Source organism: Onychomys torridus, chromosome 3 (genome assembly GCF_903995425.1).
Source record: "Onychomys torridus chromosome 3, mOncTor1.1, whole genome shotgun sequence".
Classification (NCBI taxonomy): Eukaryota; Metazoa; Chordata; class Mammalia; order Rodentia; family Cricetidae; genus Onychomys; species Onychomys torridus.
Window position 1 is genome coordinate 86,920,172 of NC_050445.1, and position 26,964 is coordinate 86,947,135.

General features: G+C 39.4%; 1 protein-coding gene across 2 annotated transcripts in view; it reads right to left on the reverse strand.

Moving 5' to 3' along the window:
* Positions 1–9,628: 9,628 nt before the first annotated feature.
* Tafa4 (TAFA chemokine like family member 4) overlaps positions 9,629–26,964 on the reverse strand; it is a 192,847-nt gene continuing 175,511 nt past the window's right edge. For both annotated transcript variants that reach the window (XM_036182088.1, XM_036182087.1), the window contains exons 5-6: positions 23,817–23,941; positions 9,629–10,756 (exon numbers count right to left, since the gene is read on the reverse strand). In XM_036182088.1, the coding sequence (XP_036037981.1) occupies positions 10,745–10,756; positions 23,817–23,941 (137 nt within the window). In that variant the 3' untranslated portion in view covers positions 9,629–10,744. The remainder of the gene's footprint in view (positions 10,757–23,816; positions 23,942–26,964) is intronic.

Genomic DNA, 26,964 nt, shown 5'->3' on the forward strand with positions numbered 1-26,964 from the left:
TCTGGTCCAGGTGGAAGTTCTGGGACTGGATTGAAGCTGGGGGCTGGTTTATATGTCTTAGGAAGTGGCTGGGATCTCCGTATCTTGTCCAGATGGGAACTCCAGGACAAGATGGAAGCTCTGGTCCCGATGGGAGTTCCAGGGCAGGATGGAAGCTGGGGGCTGGTTTCTAAGTCTCCAGAAGTGGCTGGGGTCTCTGGCAGATGGGTGTGGGAGACGGACATGGAGGTTGTAGGGTCCACCAGAGGGTCTTGGAGAGGGGGAACCTTCCTGGTGGGATTGGGGTGTCCTGCCCTATGGCCAGAACCTCTGGTCCAGATGGGAGTTCCGGGGCAGATGGGAGCTGGGGGCTGGTCTTTGAGTCTCAGGAAGTCGCTGGGGTCTCTGTATCTTGTCCAGAAGGGAGCTCCAGGGCAGGATGGGAGCTGGGGGCTCTGGTCCAGATGGGAGTTCTGGGGCAGGATGGAAGCTGGAGGCTGGTTTCTAAGTCTCCAGAAGTGGCTGGGGTCTCTGGTGAATGGGTGTGGAGGCAGGGTGTGGAGGTTGTAGGGTCCACCAAAGGGTCTTGGAGAGGGGGAACCTTCCCAATAGGGTTGTGGGGTCCTGCCCTGCCAAGTTGGGCAGGTCTTCCCCAGAATGGCTGGTGCCCAGGGCTGGGACCTAGGTGCCGGCCTCTCTGGGTGTGAGTCCAGGCACTCACCTCTGGTCCAGATGGGAGTTTTGGAGCGGATCAATTTTGCTCTAATATTTATTAGTTCTTGCTATCTACAAGGTTTGGGCTTGGCTTGTTCTTGTTTTTCCAAAGTTTTGAGTTTTATCTTTAAGTCATTTATTTGTACTCTTTCTGGTTTTTTATGTTGGAGCTTAAATTTCCCTTTTAGGGCTGCTCTTTTTTTTTTTTTTAGTTTGTAAGTTTAATGAACAAATGGAAGGATCCAAATTCCAAGTAGTCAATCAAAGGGCTGCTCTTAATGTGCCCCAGAGGTTTTGTTGTTTTGTGTTTTCATTTTTGTTTAGTTACATTTTTTTATTTCTTCCTTGATTTTATCTTCTATATATTCTTGCAGTTATGAGTTGCTTAATCATCATGAGTTTGTGTACTTACTAAAGACTATTGATTTTAAGTTTTATTGCTTTATAGTCAAATACAATATGTATAGTTCAATTTTCTGATTTTGATACTTGTTTTGTGTCTAAGATGTGGTATATTTAGAGAAATTTTGTGAGTTGTTAAATAGAATGTATATTCTTTGGTGTTTGGTGGGATATGCTATAGATACATGTTAGGGCCATTTAAAATATGATGTCACTTCATTCTGATGTTTTTCATTATTACTTATCCATATGATCTGTCCACTGGTGAAAGTAGAGTATTATCTTCTATTATTTTGTTCATGTTAATCTGTATTTCTTTATTCCAGTAGTAATCTTTGTGTGAAATTGGGTGCACCATAGTTTGATACATATATGTTTAGGATTGTAATGTCTTGTTTAATTGTTCCATTAATTAGAATGAATGTCTTTTTTATTTCTTCTGATTAGTTTTTGTCTGAGATTTATTTTTTTGGACATTAAGATAGTCTGCTTACCTCTTTGCTCCATTTGCTTAGAATACTGTTTTACAGTTGTTCACTTTGAAGGTGCTGCCTATCTTTACAGTAATGATAATGTCTCCTATAGGGGACGAAAAGATGGTTTTTGTTCCTTAGTTCCTTCAGGTGGCATTTGTCTTTTGACTGGAAAATTGAAGCTATTAATATTTAGAATTATACTTGAAAATTATGTATTAGCTGTTGTCATTTTTGTATTCTTAGTCATTCTTTGTGTTTTAGAAATTATAGCTTCAATTTTTTCCCTTTCTACAGTCTTGTAGCTGTGCTATTCCTGTTCAAAGCATTGCTTCTGTTCAAAGCATTGCTTCTAGTATTCTCCAAAGGGCTGATTTGGTGAACATGAGTTCTTTCAGCCTGTTTATATAACTGAAAGATTTCCTTTCTCCTTCAGCTATACTTTTTCTGGGTATAGTAGTCTAGGCTGGCATCTGTGGCCTTTAGAGCATGGATGATACTGCTCTATATTCTTGAAAGTTAGAGCTTTCAAGGTTTTCATCAAGAACTCAGCTTTTATTTTGAAGAGTTTTGCTTTATGTGTAACCTTTATTCTTATCCCAACTTTGTTCCAATATTTAGTGTCTTAACCAGGATATGCAATTGGTAGTTTCTCTTCTTTTCCTATTTAGCATTCTGTGTGCTTAATTTATCTGTATGGTATGTCTTTCCTTGGTTTGGGGAAGTTTTCTTCTATAATCTTGTTCAAGATGAAGTCTATGCCATTGACCTGGAATTATTCTCCCTCATCTATGCCTATAATTTGGAGATTTGGTCTCTCATGATTGTTCCATGTTCATGTGTTTTGATTTTTTTCATATTCTTTGCTTGTGTGGTCTAATTCTTCTACTTTATCTTCAAGCCCTGGCTATGTGTCTTCTGCTTGATCTATTCTATTTGTAAAGCTTTTCTTTGCACTTTCTAAGTGGGTTGTTGAGTGTTGAGTTTTCTAGCTCATCTTCATTTTAGTTTGAATGTTCTTTAGTATTTTTATCTCTCATGTGAATTTATCCTTAAAATCCTGAACTATCTTCATCGTTACCTTCTGCCATATATTTGTGTCTTCTTGGTCATCACTACTGCTATTTTTCTTTAAGTTCATTAATCTGTTTGTTTGTGTCTTCTTTAAACTCCTTGAATTCTTTGAGGATGTTAATTATTGCTCTTTTGATTTCTGTGTCCTGTGGATCATCTCATTGGAGAAATTTTCTACAGGACTGGAGGATTTGGGGGGAGATGTACTGTCTTGGCCCTTTGTCATATTGTTTTTGTTTTCACAATGAGACTGGAGCCTGTGAACTTCATTGGTTGAGCATCTGATATAAGATTTTAGGCCAGCGTACAAGCTATGTGGCAGACTTGGAATCACACATTAGGAAGTGTTCCAAGAACTCACCAGAGTGGTTTCTCACACAAATGTGTGATGTGGGCTAGACCCAGAGGTTGTGTATGTTCTGGATGGCTAGGGTATCAAGAAGAGGACCTCATCAAACTGGACCTTTGCACAATGTATATAACCAAGTCTAAGTCTGGAGACAGGGGGAGAGTTCAAGTAGGATCATGTTCAATGAGCTGCCAGACTAGACCTGGATACACCACCAGGGATAGGCCTGAAGGTTAGATGAAGGAAGAAGTTGCTGATCAGACTCAGTGAACATACAGGGTAGGGTGTGGGGCCAAGCCTGGAGGAGGGGGTGAGGATGATGTAGCCAAGACTGATCATATTGGACCTGCAAAGAGGTGTGTGCATATATGACTTAGGCTGTGTTTGGAGACTAGAAGTGGATATAGGTGACTCCTGTTCAGGGAATTCACTGAGGATTACTGGACTGGACCAGGCCACAGAACATGGGATCTATCTAGGCAAGGCCTGGGGGTTCAATATGGCACAAGTTACTTGAGCAGAGTAGGAAGGAAGAGAGAGCAAAATTATCCTATCTGGTAGGAAGTGGGTCTGGGGTGAGTCCCGAAGGAATGGAGATGGACGAAGAATGGGGCTGAAACTGTCAGTGGCTGTTGGACTCGGGTTCATTTAGGGAGACTAGAATGGAGATTCAGTAGAGCACGGGTGACCTACCTGGGTCAATGCCATATGTTATAGCTGTGGGTATCTGTCAGGCCACCAAGAAGGGCCACCAAGTTCCAAAGACATGAAAATAGGGTGGGAGGAGTTAGTGCTTTTTGAAAAGCTTTATGTAAGCAGATTCTAATAGCTTGCTAGTAGGTATAAACACTATTCCTTGTTTGGCCCTTGTTTAAATGTGTGTGGTTTGGTATATGTGAGGTGTGAAGTGTGTATCTAGTCCAGAAAGCAATCTTGGGTATCTGTTTAGGATCCACCCACTTTTGGTTTGTGTGTATGTGTGCACATATCTGTGTGTGGCCTACTTGTTCCTGTATATGTGTAAAGAGGCCAGAGATTGACATCAGATGGCTTCTACAGGTCTCTGCCTTATTTTTTGAGACAGGATCTCTCACTGAACCTAGATCTCACCATTAGGCTAGACTTGCAGGCTAGTGAGAGTCAGGACCCACCTGTCTCCAAACACCCCTAACTCTGCAGTTATAGATACCTGCCCTAGGGCCTGGTTTTTATGTATGTGCTGAAGTCTAAACTCGGGTTCCCATGGTCATCAGGATAGCACTTTACCACTGAGCCATCTTCCCATCCTTGTTGAAGTTTTCTGAGATAGTTTTATCTTTTTATAGCCCAGGCTCACTAAGTAGGCTACATTGACTGGCCAACAAGCCCCAGGGATCTGCCTGTCTCTACCTCTCCAGTGCTAGGATTATAAGTGCACACTGTTGCACCCTCCTTTTTTAATGTGGATCCTGGGGATCAAACTCAAGTCTTTATGCCTCTAGGCACTTTACTGCATGAACTAGATCCCCATCCCACTTCATTTGAGGCTTATGGAGTGCATGTGTGGGGGTGAGTGTATGTGTGTGTGTTTATGTGTGTGTGTGTGTGTGTGTGTGTGTGTGTGTGTTTGTGTGTGTGTGTGTGTGTGTGTGTTTTAAATGGCCATATCATTTTATACATATTTCTTTTTGAAAATCTCTGCCTTCTAAGTCCCATTCTGAGTCTGAACAGTTCTCTCCCCACACTGTTTGCCTTTACGCATCTGTGGTATCAGAAATGAGCAGAGAAGCTGTCATGGGTCTCTCTGAGCCACAGAAAGATGAATGGAATTACAAATGGCAGAGGTCTCAGATGAATCTCTGTCTAATCAAAAGTGAAACTAAAGCCTTCCCCAAACCCATGTCAATCCCTGTCTTCTTTGGTCTGTCTGACCTCATCCCAGATGCCACCATCACCTGCACACCTGTACTGGCTTTCTGTGGGGGAAGTTACTTCCCTTGGGAAATCCAGGCACAGCAATTGAACACCCTCCCTCCTGGGCCCACTCGTTGGTGCTTCGGCACTGAATCAGGAGAGACAGTGATTGAAACAGCACATGCCAGTATCAGATACCAACTTTTCTGACTTTGACAGTTTTGATGGTTGTAAGTTTTTCACAAGCTGAGACTTGGTGGCTTTGCCCCAGTTTCTTTACTGGGACATAAAGAATCAGTTTTGGTCTTCTGTCAGACACACAGCACTCATAAATATTTAAGTATTCCAAAGCATGGTCCTGATTCTTGTTTCAACCCTGGACCCCACTGAGCTGACCTATGCATTTCCCTTTATTGTGTGAGAAACTAGAAGTGATCTGTGTGTGTATCTGTATGCACATGTATGTGCATATGCACACATGCTGCTTTTAGTTCTGGGGATTCAAACTGATTTCCTCAGGCTCAGAAAAAAAGCTAACCTAGCTGACTAACTGACCTAGCTCTAGGCGAAATCTTTTTAAATGCCTTCTTTTCAGTTAGTAGAGTGCTGAAATATGAAGAACATGATTTTATTTTCTATAGTTTTATGAGTGCTCTACAGAACATGGAGTGTGTGTATGTGCATGTATAATTTTGTATATGTGTGTTGGACATATATATACTGAACATGAAACTCAAAGAAGACAAGAGATTTCAGATGATTGAAGTTCATTTGCTTGCTTCTATTTCCTGGCAGCTAATTATAGTTATTAAATTAATAATTCAGTGTCTTGAACTATTTTGATAACTCCTCATTAAAAGAATCAAAGGTTATCATCAGAGGATGGGTCAGAGACCTGATCTACAAAGAGCAAAGACCCCAATGTCCAAGGCAAAGACCGCCTTGTATATTCCTAGCACGTGAGTGGGCTGTGAATATTTATGGACAAGAACAGGGGAGGAAGAGACTGAAGGAAGAGAGCTTGCAGAGCCTGTTTTGTTCACAGTCCTGAATCAATACTGTGAGAACTGCCCAACATACTTCAGTAAGTGCTCATCCATTATTTACAGGGCTCTTTTGTTCAAAGTTTCTGTTTACAAGATTACTGTGTAAGTTGAAGTGATTGTTTCCTTTCCTGGGGAAGCTGGACCCAAGTGGAAGTCTTAAAGGGTGAATTTGAAAGAACCGAGTCGGTACTCTTTATTCCTCACATCCCCAGCTCAGACTCGACCCAGGATAATTAGTGTCCCTCCTGCCTTCTGCCAGATTAGCAGCCAAGGTCATGGGAAGCTTTACTGCCCGAGCTTAGTCCCTCTAGCTCAGGGGTTCTCAACCTTCCTAATGCTGCAACCCTTTAATACAGTTCCTCATGGTGTGGTGACCCTCCAATCATAAAATTATTTCCAATGCTACTTCATAACTGTAATTTTCTACTATTATGAATCATAATGCACATATCTACGTTTTCCAGTGGTCTTAGGTGACTCTGTGAAAGGGTCCTTCAACTCAACCAAGGAGTCACAACCCACAGGTTGAGTACTGCTGCTCTAGCTTGCCCTTCCTTTCTACCTCAAAGTTTGAACTGTCTTTGGCAGGAGAAAATGAAGTGCCTCACCTTGTCCATACCCAGGCTTCTGTGAGCCACGGGCCTTTGGATTGCTGGCCTCAGTGTAGAGGAAGGGTGGTCTGGTTTGGTGTTTGTAGAAAGTGTCTTGAACAAGTTAATCATGTAAGGATATGTTCTTTTTTAACTGCCACCGTGGGTTATGGTTCCATCTTTGAAATCAAAACTGATGAGGTTGTTGTGGTTTGAGTATGGTTTCTCTGCTTCTAAATGAATGTTGATTGATCCTCAGCCTTTGGGCTTAAAATCAAGTGAAAATGTAAGTGGAGATTGGTTTGCCATTTTGTTGTCAGATGGGGGTCTTGGGGGGGGGGACTAGTTTGTTACTAAAAACAGTGGCTTGCTCATCTGGCACATGTAGGGATCCAGTCTTCTCTGAGATACTCAGTTCTTGCTCTCACAGACCTGGATTAGTTATTGTGAGAGCATGTTATTTAGAAGTAGGAGCTGGCATGTCTTTGGGGCCTGATTTTCAAGCACCTGCTGCTCCTTATACCGTACACTGTGTTGAAGCCTTTGCAGACACTGCTATGGCCTTGGACTCCACAGCTGCAACAAAATAAACTCTATTCCTTTAAACACTTCCCCATCTCGACCATTCTCTAAGACAGAGGTGATAGGTAGATGATAAATAGTTTCAATATTCCCATTTCAAGAGACCGAGGCGTAGGGAGTACAAAGCCTTAGGAACAAACAGTAGAGGCATTGTTCAAAGCATCTTGTTTTTCCCACAGCACTTGAGCCTTCTGCTACTCTCCTATACTGTTCTAGGGAACTCAGTTCGAAAGGTCATGCCTTTTTATTACATAAAACAAGGATTGGAAAACTCCTGCTATGAGCCAGAGAGTGAATATTTTAGGCCTTGCCTGTCATAAAGTATTTGCCACAACCAGTTTATTCTGCTTTTGTAGGGCAGCAGTAGCCAGGGATAATATACAAAAGACTGACATGACTGGTTCTGATAATTTTGTGTTTATACAAATAAGCCAGCCAGAGATGACCTCTGCACCTCAGCTAGTGTATGAGAGTCCAAATGCTGATTTCAGAGAGGTGCTTCATGGTGCAAGTAGTCATGAGCATGGCATTGGCTTTGTCCTTGTTCATGAGGCCCCCATAGCCCACTGTTATATGCAGAATCAGCTCCCGGTCCTGGAAAGGCCATTTGAGAAATAGATATTGGTACAAAGCTTTATCCTACTGCCATTTTCAGGAGTTGGGCCTTGGTCTTACATTGCAGCAATTTCCTCTGGAAGTGCATGTAAGAGGATTAGCAAAAAAAAAAAAAAAAAAAGAAAAGAAAGAAAAAGAAAAAGAAAAAAATGCAAATGAGAAGAGCGCTAGCTATGAGATGATGAAAGGAGGTGGGGGAGGACATGCCTACTAACATGGATGCCACCACCATACGCTAGGTTCTCTCCAAAGTTCCTGGTGACCAGACAGTGGACACAGCGCTATGTGTAATCCTATAGGCCAAGCTCATAGGCCAAGTCCAGTCACATGGTCATTCAGTCTGTGTAATACTCTCCCAAACTAACAATAACAAAGAACTTCAACTCAAGTAGAAAACCAGCTATGAATATTTGTCTCCCTTTATAAATGTTACCAATTTGCTCACTATCAGTTGATTGATACTTATTACATGGTAGCAAAGTACACAGGCACTGATTGTAAACATATCTAACCCAGGTACAAACATGACCACATACAGCCAGATGCTAAAGCTAAGCCCATGCCCTTGACAGTTGCAATGAGGAACATTGTGTGATATTTAAAAAGTACTCAAAGAAAACTAAGCCTACAATTCGCTGTATTTTTTATCAGGGCCACTCAGTTTTGGTATGAGCTAGCTGTGTGAATTTAAGCAAGTTCAATATTGCTAGGTCTGAAATCCTCCTCAATATAATGGAAATATTCATAAAGATCTCCCAGGAATCATTTGTATGTGGATAAAAAATAATATTGCAGTAAGTCAGGGCAATCACGAGGAGGTTAGATTTGTTGAACTTAATGTTCTTTCTTCTCCAAGTGCAGGTGATAAAAAAAAAAAAGTCTATCCATGTGAAACAGCACATCTGCACGTGAAGGCAAGCTGTAAATTTACACTGGTCACTGGTTTTGTTAGACTGAGGCTTTAGTTATACCTCTAGATGGGCAGCTATGTGTTTTAAGATTCTTTTAAAAAAATTTTTTTTTTTTTAAATTTAAAAAACACACCTTAAGATCTACCTGAAGGGTACTTGATTGACTGAAAGCTGCACCGCCCCCTTAGAAACCTGACTTTAAATTCTGTGAAAACACAGAAATGTCCCTACCCACTCTCCTATAGAAGGAAGAATGATAACATTAGCCTGAGCCTCAGAGCCCCGGTTCTCACTTTGGACTGACATAAACAGCGCATATTGAGGCAATAGTGGATGGCAGAGCACTTTCTGGGCCTTCCATTTACCTAATGGAGCATTTATTCCCTGGAAATAGTTTAGTCCCCAAAAACGCTCTCCAAGGTGAAGTAGTGTCTTCCTCGCTTATTCTGCTTTCTGATATAAGATCAAATGTGAGGGCTGCAAGCTAACATGGTGCTTCATGTACCACAAAAATCTCCTTACATTTTTAAAGCCCTTTAACAGTGGAAGCCAACAGAGGACACGCGGGAGACACCATAAATGTGCCAAGCCTTGCTGACATCCACTGGATTCTCAGCCTATTTTTCTAAGCTGTACACACTGGAGACAAAATAAAGTAGTGACCTAAATTAGTCGTATTCCCAAAGTTAAATTTAAAGTAACCCAATTTTATATTTAGGTTTAAAAGAACACTTGCAAGCTTGTGTTCTGAACACAAAATCTTAAGGCACCAAATCATCACAAGATCTATGCCATCAACAGCATGATATTTTACTTATTCATATGAGGGTTACTGTTCTGGTAGGCCCACAGTCAGTCAAATTCAAACCAAAGTTTAACCAATAAATAGGTAGCACCCATTTCCATTCCTTCTGTAAGAACAAAATCAAATAATTGACACCACTACAGACAACATAACAGAATTGATTTCTCCTTGTAACTGTGAAAGAACAGGGACAGCTGGTGCAGCAAGTATATTTTCAACATTTCTTAATATATACAATCAGTCCCACATTACAGCATGTACATAAATAATATCGCTTTCCAAACTTGTGCCAATTTTTCTTTGTTTCTTATGTTTCTGTATGACAGTATCTATGAAATCATTAAAACAGGAGGAGAAATGGCTGAGGTTTTATTTACATTTAAAGAGGTAAGAGAGCTGACAAACGGGGATAGAAAGAACCATGTTAGGCTAGCGTCATCTGGAATGTAAATATTTAGCCTTTAAAGGCTCCTAGGAGATAACAAAAATATTTCCATAGAATTGGCATAAAGTGAATCTAAGAAATCACCCTTACTCTAAACAGAAATTGTCCTATATTTTAAATGGTTCTTCCATCTGATTAGACCCAAGTCATAAAACCCCAACATGATTATGTTACTTTGTGAATGTCATGATAAAGCTTTGGTTATAAAACTCTACTGTTAGTTTATTTCCCTTAGAACTCAGTTAACGGCACACCAAGGTTAAAATGTTTCTGCTGTGTCTCTGCAAATGTAGGAATGGAACTAAAAAGGTAAACATGTTAAATTATCAAAAGGAAAAAATACAAATGCATACACAATAACCTAACGAGTCCTTTCATTCTCCAAGGTTCATACAGTAAGTTTTCTGCACCAGATAATTTGAGTTCTTCAATCTACAACACATATATGTTAGCCAAATCTTCTGTCATTTAGAGTCTCTTCATACCTTCTGTATAATGGCTAAAGGACATATCTGAAAGAAGAGCAAATGGGGTTCATTGGACTTCCTGTCCATGTTCCAGGGAAAGGCAGAAAGTGAAGAGCCAGGTTCCCCCAGTGCTGCTCACTTAGGTCCCCTCCAGCATGTCTCCTGCTCTGTCCTTTTGGGATCAGAATGTGTCAGTTGAGTAGCCATTTGTAGTTGTGGGTCAGTGTGATAAGATCACAAAGCAGAAAGCAGGGGCAGTTGGGTAAATGCCACTGTTTACGATGCATGTATTGCAGTTGTGAATTTCTGAGATCCAAGATGAGTTCTCACTAGACTGGCAATCCACACAGCACAGCTCTGCATCCTGATGCCCCTCAGGGTCAGACACTTCCTTGTCTGCTACCGTGTCACCTAAAACAAATGAAACTATGTGAGCATTTGACCTTATAGCACCAAGAAGAACTCTTCCTGCCTCATTTGTATCCAGTTTATCAGTTGGAACCTGTGTCTGTAACCGACCTGAACCAAATCAACTCTTCACACCCAACTAGGCTTTCTATTTCTCACTTTCATTATACAAACAAAACACACACAAAGGCTTCTATGATGGGGAATTATGTGCCCTTGATTTTTATTTTCTAAGGTTATAAAAATGCCATGAGATTAGGTACAGTCACTGCCCATGAATCCATGCATGTTAATTAGGCATGCTTTGTTAATGGCACTGAATAGTTTTTCAAATGAATGCTGATTAAAGTCACTATATGTCAAAATCAAAATTTAACCTTTGTTACATTTTTCAATATAGTTAACCTGTCTTCAAAAGCAAAAATTGTTTGACAGAAATGATCAGTTTAATGGAAGCATACAACCATTAAGAAAGTTACTGGGTTTTTCATTTTTAAACACATGGTCTCATTATTAAGACCTTTAATACAGTTTGCAAGTTACACAGTCAACACACCAGCTCAGGGGGAAAGTAGCATAACACTTTAACACATTTATACTATGCAAATATTTTTAGAATATGCTGTGTTATTTGATAACACAGTCATCATGCCTAGACCTAACAAACCTTTTATTCTTAAGCAGGAACTAGAATGCTTTCTCTGCAAAGAATTAAGTATAGGGCAGACTTTGAGCTTTCTCTGCTGGACATTAACTCACAATTATAGCCATGACTTTAGGTAAGCTCATAGGCATTGTTTAGTTCCAACAAAGTATCAATGGATAGTGAATGGGGATTTCACGTAATTCTCAAATGTTACAAAATAGTCTCATTTGATTTTTTTTTCTCTTTCTTTTTTGGATTTTTGAGACAGGGTTTCTCTGTGTGTAGCCCTGGCTATCTTGGAACTCACTCTGTAGAACAGGCTGGGCTCTAACTCACAGAAATCCACTTGCCTCTATCTTCTGAGTGCTGCGATTAAAGGCATGCACTACCACCACCCAGTTCTGGTCTTTTTTTTTTTTTTTTTTTTTTTTTTTGAGACAGGGTTTCACTATGTAACCCTGGATGACTTCAAACTCCATATAGACCAGGTTGACCTTAAACTCAAAGAGCTCCTCTTGCCTCTCTGCATACTGCATGCTGCGATTAAAGCTATGCATCACCACACCCAGCCTAATAAAGTCCATTCTTATTGCATCCTATAAAAACAATCAAAGGGGCACACGTCATGGCCCTTCCCCCAGTCATTGCAGCCCCAGACACCAGGCAGCAGCCTCGTCCCCTCCACCCCCTCAACAACCATCCCTCCACAGAACCAGCGATTATCGGAGGCACACACCCCTCCTGCACCCATTGGGAAAAAGAGGTAAGGCCTCATATCCTAACTGGACAGCCTAGTTCTCTAGCCCCTAGGCCTTGAGGGCACATTCTGTGCCCCTCCCAAAGAGGACCCAGAGCTCCACCTGTATAGATTAAAGGAAGAAATGGGTAGATGGCAGTGTAAGAACACATTCAACAACATAAAGAGCAATATGGCACCACTAGAACTTAGTGACCCTACAACAGCAAGACCTGAATATCCCAATGCAGATGATCCAAAAGAAAATGACCTTAAAAATAACTTGATGAAGATGATAGAGGAGCTTAAATAGGAAAAGAAAAATTCCCTTAAAGAAATGGAAGAAAAGCCAAGAAACCCAAGAAAAAAATGATCAAATAGGTAAAGGAAACAGTTCAAGACTTGAAAATTGAAATAGAGGCAACAAAGAAAATACAGGAAAAAGAAAATCTAAGTAAGTAAACAGAAACTACAGAAGCAAGTATAACCAACAGAATACAAAGATAGAAGGGAGAATCTCAGGTGTTGAGGATACCGTAGAGGAAACAGATTCATCGGTCAAAGAAAATGTTAAATCCAGCAAATGTTTAACACAAAACATCCAGAAAATCTGGGACACCATGAAAAGACCAAACCTAAGAATAATAGGGATTGAAGAAGGGGTATTCCACCTCAAAGACACAGAAAATATATTCAACAAAATCATAAAAGAAAATTTTCCCAACCTAAAGAAAGACATGCCTATGAAAGTACAAGAAGCTTACATAACTTCAAATAGACTAGACCAAAAAAGAAGTCCCCTCATCACATAATAATCAAAACACTAAACATACAGAATAAAGAAAGAATTATAAGGGCAGACCTATCAGAATTAAACCAGATATTTCATGAGAAAACCAGATTTAACCATTACATATCCACAAATCCAGCCTACAGAAAGTACGAGAAGGAAACCTTCAACCCAAGGAAGTTAGCTCTAACTATCAAAATGTAGGCAATAGATAACCTCACACCAGCAAATCCCAAAGAAGGGAAACACACACACAACTACCAACAATAACAAGAATTAACAATCATTGGTCATTAATAGCTCTTAATATCAATGGACTCAGTTCACCTACAAAAAGACACAGGCTAACAGAATGGGTACAGAAATAGGGTCCATCCTTCTGCTAAATATAAGAGTCATACCTCAACCTCAAGACAGATATTACCTCAGAGTAAAAAGTTGGGAAATTTTTTTTTCAAATCAAGGGGGCCTAAGAAACAAGCTGATGTAGCTCTCCTAATATCTAACAAAATAGACTTCAAATTAAAATTAATCAAGACGGAGAAGGACATTTCATGTTCATCACAGGAAAAATCCATCAAAATGAAGTCTCAATTCTGAACATATATGCACCAAACACAGGACACCTACATTTGTAAAAGAAACATTACTAAAGCTTAAATCACACATCAAACCCCACACACTAATAGTGGGAGATTTCCACACCTGACTTTCACCACTGGACAAGTCTGCCAGACAGAAACTTAATAGAGAAATAAGGGAACTAACAGATGTTATGACTCAAATAGACCGAACAGACATCTATAGAACATTTCACCCAAACACAAAAGAATATACCTTCTTCTCAGCACCTCATGGAACTTTCTCCAAAATTGACCACATACTTGGCTACAAAGCAAATCTCAACAAATATATATTAAAAAAAAAAAAAAAAGGAATAGTTCCCTGCAACTTATCAGACCACCAAGGCTTAAGGTTAGACTTCAACAACACAAACTGCAGAAAGTCTACAAACTCATGGAAACTGAATAATGCTCAACTGAATCACCAATGGGTCAAGGAAGAAATAAAGAAAGAAGTTAAAGACTTCCTAGAATTCAATGAAAATGAATCCACAACATACACACACCGATAGGACACCATGAAAACAGTACTAAGAAGAAAGTTCATAGCACTAAATGCCTACATAAAGAAAGTGGAGAAATCTCATACTAACAACCTAACAGCACACCTGAAAGTTCTAGAATAAAAAGAGGCAAACTCAGCAGAAACAGATGACAGGAAATAATCAAATAGAAACAAAGAGAACAATACCAAGAATCAATGAAATAAAGAGTTGGTTCTTTGAGAAAATCAAGATAGACAAATGCTTATCCAAACTAACCAGAGAACAGAATATTTAAAGTAACAAAATCAGAAATAAAAAGTGGGACATAATAACAGCCACTGAGGAAATCCAGAGATTCATTGGGTCATACTTTAAAGATCTGTACTCCACAAAATTGGAAAATTTAAAAGAAATGAACAATTTTCTGGATAGGTATCATATAACAAAATTAAATCAAGGTCAGATAGACAATTTAAATAGACCTATAACCCCTAAGGAAATAGAAGTGGTTATTAAAAGTCTCCCAACCAAAAAAAGCCCAGGGCCAGATGGTTTCAGCACAGAATTCTACCAGAATTTCAAAGAAGAGATAATACCAATACTCCTGAAATTGTTCTGAACAATAGAAACAGAATTTACAAGGCTACAGTTACCCTGATACATAAAACACACAAAGATGCAACAAAGAAAGAATTACAGAACAATCTCCCTCATGAACATTGATGCAAAAATACTCAATAAAATACTGGCAAACTGAATCCAAGAACACGTCAAAAAAAAAATCATCCACCATGATCAAGTAGGTTTCATCCCAGAGATGCAGGGGTGGTTCAACCCACAAAAATCTGTCAATGCAATCCACTATATAAACAAACTAAAAGAAAAAAAACTACATGATCATCTCATTAGATGCTGAAAAAGCCTTTGACAAAATCCAACACCTTTTCATGATAAAAGTCTTGGAGAGATCAGGGATACAAGTAACATACCTAAACACAATAAAGGCAATATAAAGCAAGCCAACAGCCAAAATCAAATTAAATGGAGAGAAACTCAAAGTGATTCCACTAAAATCAGGAACAAGACAAGGATGTTCACTCTCTCCATATCTATTCAATATAGTACTTGAAGTTCTAGCTAGAGCAATTAGACAACAAAAGGAGATCAAGGGGATACAAATTGGAAAGGAAGATGTCAAACATTCAATATATGCAGATGATATGATAGTATACATGAGTGACCCCAAAAATTCTACCAGGGAACTCCTACCACTGATAAACACCTTCAGTAATGTGGCAGGATACAAGATGAACTCAAAAAAAAAAAAAAAAATCAGTAGCACTCCTATATACAAATAACAAATGGGCTGAGAAAGAAATCAGAGAAACATCACCCTTTACAATAGCCATAAATAACATAAAATATCTTGGGATAACTCTAACCAAACAAGCGAAAGAGCTCAAAGACAAGAACTTTGGTCTGATATTGAAGAAGATCTCAGAAGATGGGAATATCTCCCATGCTCTTGGATAGGTAGAATCAACATAGTAAAAATGGCAATCCTACCAAAAGCAATCTACAGATTCAATGCAATCCCCATTAAAATCCCAATTCTTCACAGACCTGGAAAGACTAATACTCAACTTCATATGGAAAAACAAAAAGCTCAGGGTAGCCAACACAATCCTGTACAATAAAGGAACTTACAGAGGCATCACCCTCCTTGACTTCAAGTTCCATTATAGAGCTATTGAAATAAAAAAAACAGCTTGTTATTGGCATGAAAACTGACACATGGACCAATGGAATTGAACTGAAGACTCTGACATTAATCCACACACCTATGAACACCTGATTTTTGACAAAGAAGCCAAAAGTGTACAATGGAAAAAAGAAATCGCCTTCAACAAATGGTGTTGGCTTAATTGGATATCTACATATAGAAGAATATCTACATATAGAAGAATGCAAATAGATCTGTATCTATCATCATGCATAAAACTCAAGTCCAAATGGACCAAAGACCTTAACATATAAATCCAGTAACACTGAACCTGATAGAAGAGAAAGTGGGAAGTAACCTTGAATGCATTGGATGCATTGGCACAGGAAACCACTTCCTAAATAGAACACCCATAGCACAAACACTAAGAGCAACAATTAATAAATGAGACCTCCTGAAACTAAGAAGCTTCTATAAAGCAAAGGATACAGTCATTAAAACAAAATGGGAAATATTTTGTCAAGGCCACATGGGAAATAGAGCCAGGCGTGGTGGCACATGCCTTTCATCCCAGCACTTAGATCCCATGCCTTTGCTACCAAGTATTTGGGAAGCACACATGCCTTTAATCCCAGCACTAGGAAGGAAGATGGCAGGGCACAGAAAGGGATATAAGGTGTGAGTAAACAGGAAGTCTGGCTCTGGAAGCTGAGGAGTTGGTAAAGTGAGGTTGACTGTGGCTTGTTCTGTTTCTCTGATCTTCCAGCTTTCACCCCAATATCTGCCTTTGGTTTTTTGTTTTGTTTTTTTAATAAGACTGTTTAGCAATTAAAGTTATACCTGGAAACAACCTAGATGCCCCTCAACTGAAGAATTGATAAAGAAAATGTGGTACATTTACACAATGTAGTATTACACAGTGTTTAAAAAAAAACATTCCATCATGAAATTTGTAGGCAAATGGATGGAACTAGAAAAAAAAAAAATCATCCTGAATGAGGTAACCCAGATCCAGAAAGAAACAAGGCATACGTGAATATTAGATGCAAAGCAAAGGATGAACAGGCTTCAATCCACAACCCCGGAAAAGCTAGGTTTACCAAGCACGAATTTCTTCCTACTGCATGGATCTTAAGTCAAATTAGATAGCTGTTGGTTCTCTCCAAGATAAAAGTGCCACTATCACACCTTGTAGGATATTTTGCTGGGCTGAGCATTGTTGTTGTTCATAGGCTTTACATCTGGGTTTGACTGCTAAAGATTGTTCCCCTCACCTGGCAGCTTGCATAACACTTTTGGATACTATAAAGCCAGCCCTCTGGGAGGAGGTATCCAGGTCAGTTCCAGCTCAATTCCTACAAGTGCTCTGATTGAGTGTGTGGTAAGTTCAGCAACAGGGGCTAATATTCAAGTTCTGGCAGGCAACCAAGAGCAATGACAATTGCCAGTAGCCAACATGATTTTGGGAGACTCTGAGCAACAACTCAATAGGAAAGTTTGCCATTCATGGAACTGGATTTTTGTTAGATAGTGCATGACTCTTGGGGGGAATATCATTACCTCTAACTCCATTTAAAACTAACTAACTAACTAACTCACTCTCTCTCTCTCTCTCTCTCTCTCTCTCTCTCTCTCTCTCTCTCTCTCTCTCTCCTCTCCCCTCACCCCACACCCACCCACATACTAAAATAATAGGTTGCCCTAGGGCCTTATCAGACATCCTCGTGTTCTCTCCTTCCCTCTCCTCTTGTATTACCCCCTCCCCTTCTCCAGTTAAAGTCCTACCCACCCCCATTTTCCCACTACCCCGTCCATAGCACCTGTTTCCTCACATTCCACTTTCTAGAGCTCCATCTCCTACTCCTCCCCCACGGCCTCTCCCTGTTTTTCCTGGCTTCTTCAGAAACTTCAGGCTACATACTCTAAGAGTCAGAGCTAGGGTACACAAACAAGAAAAAAAGATACAGCATTTTTATATCTGGATCTGGGTTACTTCACTCAGCATAGTTTCCAGCTCCATTTTCTGGCAAATTTCATGATTTTATTTTTCTTACCAGCAGAATAGAATTCCAGTGTGTATATATACCACATTTTCATTGTCCATTCATCAGCTAAATGACATTCATATTGATTCCATTTCCTAGCTACTGTGAATAGACCAGGAATGAACATGGCTGAGCAAGTATCTTGAGAGTAGGATATCAAGGCCTTTGGGTATATATCAAAGAAGGGTACAGCTGTGTCATATGGTAGATTCAGCTGCAGCTTTTTAAACATTCTCCATGTTTATTTCCAGAGTAGTCAGACCATTTTTCAAGCCCAACAGTCAATGAGGGTTCCCCTTTCCCCACAATCTTGCCAACATTTGTTGCTAAATGTTTTCTTGGTTTTAGCCATCCTAACTTGGGAAAGACAAAATCTGAAAGCAAATTTAAGTTGCATTTCTCTGATTTATATATGTTGAACCATACTGCATCTCCTTGACAAAATCAACTTGATCATAGAGGATGATCTTTTGATAAATGTCTGTATTAGGTTTGCAAGTATTTTATAGGGTTAGAGTAATATAGAGTAGAACTCCTTCATAGAAGGGGTCTGAAAGTGCTCCTTCTTTTCTATTTTTTAATAAAATGAGAAATATTGATTGGAAGTCTTCTTTGAATGTCTGCTAGAATTCTGTACCTGTGCTCTTTTAGTCAGAAGGTACTCTTGATTACTGTTCCAATCTCCTTATTTGTTATGGGTCTGATTCAGCGCTGGGTTTCTTTGTGATTTAACTTTGGTGATTTAGATGAATCTAGAAATTCATCCATTCTTCTAATATCTTATAATTTAATTAATTTAGATTTTTTAAAGTATTACCTTGTAATATACTATGTTGCCTTGCTGTCTGTTGTAATGTTTCCCTGTACATCTCTGATTCTGTTAATTTGATTCCTGCTACATGGGAGTGTGTCTATGGTTTCTTTCCAAATGTATTTGTTGGTGGTACAGAGAAAGCATACTGATTTCTATGAGTTGTTTTCTATCTTTCCAGTTTGCTGAAATTTTTGATCATTTCTAAAAGCTTACTGATGGAATTTTTGGAATCTCTTATACTTTTTCTATAGACATATATTTTGTTAACTGTACTAAAGGTCTTTTGATCAAGCTTATCTTTTCAAGGAACCAGCTCTTAGTTTTAATGAATATATTATTTTGTTTTTATTTAATTAATTTCTGTTCTGATTTTCATTATTTCTTGCCATCTACTGGATTTCAGTTTGTTCTTATTCTTCCAAATTCTTGAGTTGCATTTTTAAGTCATTTATTTATGTAGTTTCTGATTTTTTAATATAGATACTTAGGGGTACATATTTTCTTCTTAATGTGTTGTCCCATAGGTTTTGTTGTGTTGTCTTGTCAATTTTTCATTCCAAGATTTTTAACTTCTGTCTTGATTTTTTTACCCATTCATCATTCAGTAATGTGTTAATATCTATGAGTTTATGTAGTTTCTATAGATTATTTTGTGACTGTAAGCTTTACTGAACTATGGTTAGATAGTACAAATAAAGTTATTTTATGTCATTATTTTGTATTTGTAGGGATTTGTTTCATGTCTCAGTATGTGATCTGTTTTGGAGAAACTCCCATGGGTGGCTGAGTAGAATGTATGTTCTTTGGTGTTTGGGAGGAATGTCCTATAGTTATTTCCTATGTCTATTTGATGTATAATGTCACTTAATTCCAATATTTCTCTGTTTATTTTTGTCCAAATGACATATCTCCTGGGGAGAAGAGATATAGAAAATCACCTACTATTATTGAATTGTACTTAGTTTGTGTCTTGAAATTTAGTAGTATACTTTTGATGAAATGGGGTGTGCTAGAGTTTGGTGCATTTATGTTTGGGATTGTAATATGTTCTGGGTTCATGTTTTTCCTTATCTCTACTGATAAATTTTAGTTTCAAGGCTAGTTTATCTGATAGTAGAGTGGAAACTACTTGCTTTCTAGTCCCATTTGCTTGGGATATTTTTTCCCTGTCATTTCACTCTATGACAGTACCCATCCTTGAAGCAACACAACATTTTTCAAAGTCTGTATTCTAAGTCCAGCCCTAGGCTTAATATGCAAAATAGCCTAGATGCGGAGGCCTAAAACTGCAGTTTTAACAAGTCCCATGGTAAATATTCTACAGTCATGAAATAATGAAATAATTATGACAGTGACCCATGGTGGTACCCCTAAGAGACAAGAGGAAGGCCCCAATTAAGGTGTCACTTGAGGAAGGTACAAGCAAGGACTAGGGCATGTGTGACACTAACATGAAGGAAGCTTCTGAAGCCAACATGGCTGTTTCTGTTATTTTATGAATTTCTGCATTTTTCAGATGATTAAATTTTATTTTCATTCCTGATCTTACCAATGTAAGTTTCTTAGGCTACTAGCATGATCATCAGAAAGATTGAAGTCTCTTTAGGTTGAAACAATTTGCATGAGACATTTCCCTTCATAATTCATCCCTCTTCACATTTCCAATGAAACTCTAGAAATTTTATAGAAAATGTGAATAAAGTGAAGTAACATCCAAACCCACTATTGTGGGCCTGTCATCCCAGCCACTGAGAAGCTGAAAATATTGGATATTCAATACAAAAGAGTTTATCTCAAAATTTTATAAGTAGAAAGAAGGCTAGTTGCTCAATTGAAGTTGCCAAGCATGTTTAGGTCCCTTAATTCAATACCTAATTCTGTGTGGTAGAGGGAAATAACAAAGTGAATTTCAAGAATGGAGTAGGGAGGTTACAGAAAGCTCCTGAGAAAATGTATCATTCTCTGGAACAGGGCACCAGCCTAAGCACTGTTAACTGTGGGGACTACCCCATCCTTTGTAGGATGCTTATTGCTGTCATTGGTGTTGATTCATAAATGCCTGTAGCATCCCCGTCTCAACATATGACAACCCCAAAATATCCTCACATATTATGCAGTGTCCCCAAAGGGCAAGAAAATACCCAGTGTAACTGTTCCTTTAAGACAGGTCTTACCCTTATTCACAGTTTCAAAATAAGAAGCTTAAATACCATAGACTTTCTCAAGATCAATGCTGTTTTCTTCTACGGACAAATTATTAAAATGTTCTGACAAACTTGCTGTTGATGCTACACTGGGTCCTTGAAAGACACCTCAGCACTGACAGTTTGAAATAGGGATGTGTCAGTCAAAACCTCAGAAGAAAGGGAATGAGACAGGAGGCATGAGAACAGCAAGCCTTCTTTTCCCACAGGAAGTGGTTCCTGAGCCTTCTCAGGGAAAGCTGGAAACCACCTGGGGAGAATGAAGAGGATGTCAATCTTTTCTATCCAGGGCTGATGACTAAGGACAAAGACTTGTCTGCCTCTTTATTTCATTTCTGAGACAGAGCCCATTAGTATGTCAAACCCAGTGCTAACTCTTTATGTAATTGCATTAAATAGGAAATAAAATCCTAGCATAGGTGACTTATGACCCAAGACTGACATCCTGAGCTCTGTGTTCCCATGCTGCTGTATACAGATTCTCTAAGGAAAATGGAAACGTTTGGTTGTTTACTTAATACCTCCTCTAAGGAGACAACTGCATGGACATAACAGGATGGCTGTCCCTCCAGAAGTATAAGGTCAATACCATTCCAAGCAAGAATGCCAAGTTCAGCATGGGAGGCAGACTGAGCTCCCTAAACGAACTTCTGTGTGCAAATGAGCCATCACAAACAAGATGTTTTATGCAGTTCAAGGCATGCTGACTTGGACTCATAAAGGAAACAAAGTTTTATACCTTCCAGATTACTCTCAAAAGGCATGGCACTGAAAAAAGGCAGCCCAAGTATTACAGTGGCTTGGGGAACTGTATTATGTTTCTACATCTTTCCAGGAGATAAATGAAATGTCACTACCATTGAGAATTTAGCTAGAGCAAACTCATATTCCCAGCACATGGTGGCAAAATGCCCCGAAAGGTTTGCTTCCTGCTAATGCTCTCACTAACTGCACATAAAGAGAGAGGGCCACTAGACCAAGTGAACTACTTACACACATTCTTTTTCCAGAATTCACTTGGCTTCCATTCAATCTTGTTTTACATTTATATCTAAAAATCAATACAAATTTAATCTTCTAAAATGTTATTTCTTAGTCTACAAGAAATGCAATGAAAGTTTATTTTAATCACTGATAGATGGAAGATTATTTTTTTAACCTCATAGGAGACTTCAATACTTCTTATTTAGAAAGTACTTATGGGAACCGTTGCTGAAAGGAGTCAGGAGCAGGAAACCTAATTTGCTTAGCAAATACAATATCTTTAGGTGGTTGGAAGTTTATTTGGAGTGGCCTAGTGGGATCAGTGGGGTAGTGGGACAGTTAACCTCCTTGCTACTTCAACAAATAACTCCATGGGTTTCGTCTAACATGCATGTAAAAAGAAAGCTATAACTTGCTGTCTATAGAAGACTGTCTCAAAGATCTCCCAGATACCAAAATCTGTACATGCTAAACACTTACCTAGGATGGTATAGCTCTTACAATGTAGTGTATGCAAACTTTATTTTTCTTTAAGTCATCTCCAGATTGCTTATAACAGTTGCCACACAAATGTAACAAAAAATATTTTTGTATGTATGAGGCTTTCTTTTATTTGTCTGCATGTATGGTAAGTACTCTACAAAAGCAGCAAGTGCTCTTAACTGCTAAGCCGTTGCTCCAGCCAGAAATGATTTGTATACTGTATCATTTATGGAATAAGGACAAAAAAGAAAACTGTGCATGTTTAGTTGAGTTGTGATCATCTTTTAATATTTTAGTCTGTTATGGGTGGAATCCACACAGGTCCTGTCAATACAGAACTTATTATAATCACATCACTAATCAGGAAAAATTATGTTCTAATGGGAAAGGAATTTGAATGGACATCATTGTAACCCATCTATTTCCAGTAACCTCAGGAAGACAATTCATTAATGGGTGTTCAAGAAATAACTATGGAGACATCAGCTGGATCTGGGCCTACCAAGATAAGCAAACACAGACAAGGACCTGATGTCACAGATCCCACACCAGATAGGAACAAAGGAATACAGTTAACCATGGTAAATATAAGCCTAGCAGACACTCCAACATTTAACCCAGATGCAACCAAGGAAGGATTCCCTGAAGAATAATAGATGACTAGAAAAAACAGGAAGACAGCATATCATATGAGAGGGAAGAACCACCTCAAAGGCACCATAACAGGGACCAACAGAAGACCCGGAGATCTAGAGCAGAAAGAAGAGCAGCCATCTTGCTGGATTGTCTATGAAGGGCCAGTGTGGTGACTGAAGCTGCTCAGCGGCTTTAGGATGGCCTGGGTTAGAGGGTGACACTGCACAGATACTGTTTGTCACAGCCACTGAATGGAGTCTATACCGGAAGGAAATCATTACTCATCTGGATGTGATGGTAGATTAGGTAGGAGCTGAGAAAGCAGTCATGGAAGGATTTGGAAGTAAAAACTTCTAAAATCCAAGTAATTGAGTGGACATAAGGAGACAAAGAAGTTTGCCTTCTCACTGAAAAACTGAATGGCTCCTGTTTACCTTCAGGTGTGGAGAAAGTCAGAATGGGGGAACCACTAGGGAGAAGCAGCAGAAGACTTTAAGAATCTCACCTGGCTAGCCTCCAATCTCTGTGGCAGTGCATTTCTTACCTGCATAAATCATCTGGCATGGATTCTCACCATGTTGCTTTGATACACCACTCTGTCAACTCCAAAACCTTTACTTTAAATTGAGCTCATGAAGGAGCAGAAGGGAATTTAGGGGCCCTGCTGAAAGAGCGAGCTCACCCACCAAATCACTTCCCTGACACATAGAGCAACATTGGCAAATGGACTTTCTGAAAAGGCTAAAGACACAGTATAGCACAGCCCTGTCTGGTTTACCAACATAAAACAATGTTGTTCTGTTGCTGGCTGGTGAGATCCAGTCACAGTAGGAACGCCCCTGAGTTAACAGCTCCTGCAGCTGTAAATTACAGTTGCCTTTTGGCCATACTTGCCTTGGTGGTTTTGACTTTATTGCCACTGCTGCAGGACCAACCGGAGGAGTCTGGAAGCACTCTGCAATCCTCTCCTTCCAAGCAAGGATCCATGTGGCACCACCACTTCTCAATCACAATGGAAGCTGGAAAACAAAGGTTACATTGTATTTGCTGCATGCTTTCTTCCCCCACACGTGGGTGGCAACGTTGAATACAGACCAGCACACTGACACAAACGTGGGTCCGGAAGGACTGCATCAGTGCATTTACAGAATTCAGCTGTGCCTCCACATCCTCTGGAAAGTGCAGTTTTGGGGTTGGCTACCAGATATAATAGAACTGGAAAGAACCGATGCTTTGTGGGGCACCTGCCCTGATTGGAATCTCAATGTGTTCCTTTTTTCATTGTTTTATGACCTCAGACTTATCATCTAATTTCTCTTAGCCTCAATCTGTCCAGAGACAGAGGTAAAAAAAAAAAAATTGTCCAAAGATGCAAAAGGATACAATGAATACAGGAGAAACTTGGAGCCAATTCTTTGTCCCAGGAAATGCTAGATACTATGATGGCCATCCTCCTGTGGCAGGCTACAGCAGCAAGTGTTGGTACTGCAATGTTATTCTTGGCTATGAACAGAGAATATCTACACTAAACGTTAAACTTTTGTCCTGCATGATGATCATCTCCATAGACCACTGCAGTGACTAGCTGAATGGTGAGCCACTATTTGTCATGTAAGGAAAGCTAACTGAAGGTGACAGAACCCAGCCTTGCCTCACAGTCTACCTGTGATTATTCTGGGGTGCTCAGTTTATCAGTGAATTCACTATTCCCCATCCCTCACCATCTGCACACACACAGAAGTCTGCTGATAAAACTGTGTTTTATGTTCATAAAGCAAAAAAAGCACAGTAGATATCTGGAATTAAGCACACACAGAAGTAGGGGTATCTCCATTATATAGGATGGTTAGTCCTGCAGGTTCACAGGGTGGCTGAATTCTAGGAGTGAATCCAGCCAATGAGCTGGTACAGAACTGAGCTGGGCTGCGGTGTTGGAGAGTCAAGAAAGACTGACCTGTTTTTATGTTGAAACAGCAATATTTACATAGAAAACATGCCCCAAGCAGATGTTGCAATTCCCTCTTTGGATGACAATTGTATTCCATATTTTCTGAGCTGCAGAGATGTGTGACCCATAGATTTCTTTTGTGTTTTAAAATAAGGACTTTAATGGGTGGCATCAGGGTAAACATAACAGTTTGCTGTGAGTGTACAATACGTGGTGGTACCAGAATCAAATAAATTAATTCATCACTGATCATTAGATCTCCAAAACATGTGCACCTTGTAATTGAAGATCTGCACCCTTGAGCAACAGCACTTCATTTCTAATCCTACCAAACCCTCCAGCTCTGGAAACCACAATTCTCTGTACTAACAGGAATTCTACTTTTTGAAAATTATATATACATGAGATCATGGGATCTTTTACCCTTTGGTTCCTAGTTTATTCCTTTAGTATAAAAGCACTCCTGATTCATGCATGTTTTCACAGATATTAGGATCTCTTTGTATGAACAAATACTGGTCTAGTATGAAGATAGCCAACATTTTCCTTCTCTCTCCATCAGTGAAGTTATTGGGCTGTTCTCACTCAGCTACTTCAGTGAAAATGGTGGTACAGATACCTTATGGGTACCAATGTCAAGGATGGGGATGTGGCTTGGTGTGGTGGTATTGTGTTCCCCGAAATATTGTGTGTTCCCCGAAATAAACTTATCTGGGGTCAGAGAACAGACAGCCACTAGAACAGAGCCAGAAATGGTGGCTAGAAAATGGGTCAGAGCAAGCCATAGCAGAAGTTAGGCAGTGGTGGTACACGCCTTTAATCCCAGCACTTGGGAGGCAGAGCTAGCTGGATCTCTGAGTTCAAGACCACTTTAGAAACAGCTAAGCATGGTGATCCATGCCTTTAATCCCAGAAACCCAGCCTTTAATCCCAGGCAGTGACAGCAGAAAGAGAAAGATATATAAGGTGTGAAGACCAGAAACTAGAAGCATTTAGAGTAAAGCATGTAGTTAGTTAAGCATTTGGTTGGTTAAGCATTCAGGCTTTGGAGCAACACAGTTCAGCTGAGATTCATTCTGGATGAGAACTCAGAAGCTTCCAGCCTGAGGAAACAGGATCGCCTGAGGAACTAGCAAGGTGAGATAGCCGTGGCTTGTTCTGCTTCTCTGATCTTCCAGCATTCACCCCAATAACTGGCCTCAGGTTTGATTTCATTAATAAGACCTTTTAAGATTCCTACTACAGCTTGGAGCATCTGTTGACCCTGGACAACACTCTAGGTTGGATCCCCCAGAACCACATGAAAAGGAAGGGCTGATTTAATTAATGTCCTGTGGATTATGTCTAGAAGGAGGATTACTGCATATGTAAACTTCTTTTCCAACTTTGGTATAATAGTTTTTGCTTAGCTTAGTTTATTTTGTCATGTTTGATTATTGTCTCTTGGAAGCCTGTGAGACAGAAAGGGAGTGGATCCAGAAAGGAGTCAAGGAACTAGGAGGGGTAGAGGAGAAAGAAATCAGGATACACTGTATGAAAAAAGAATCTCTTCAATAAAAGGGAAAAATGAAAAAAAAATAAATATTTTAACATTGTAGTACACATTCATTGAAATACTATGTTTAAATCAACATCCTTCATGTTCTATGCCTTTAACAGTACATGGGATCTGAAGCCTTCAACCTCTTCTCTTATGGTAAAATAGTATTTTAGATTAGTAAGAACTGGATTGACATGACATATCATAAAGTAAAAGTGCTTTCTACATGACCCAGGCAATCTGAGTTCAATCCCTGGAACCCATGATGGAAAGAAAAAGAATAGATTCTTTAAAATTATCCTCTGATATCCAATACATGCCTGAATTCACACATAATAATAATACAGTAGATTAGTGAGTAATATGTAGAGTCTTAATATACTCATAGTATCACACAGTTTTTTTCATTACTTCCTGAATACCTTGGTTTGGTCCCAAATGGACATCAAGGTAAATAAATAGCATATGGTTGCCAGTCCTCAATTTAAGTCACCATCTACAAGACTAGAAATTATATAAATGTTAGTGACGCTTGGCTATGTTTACACAGTTAG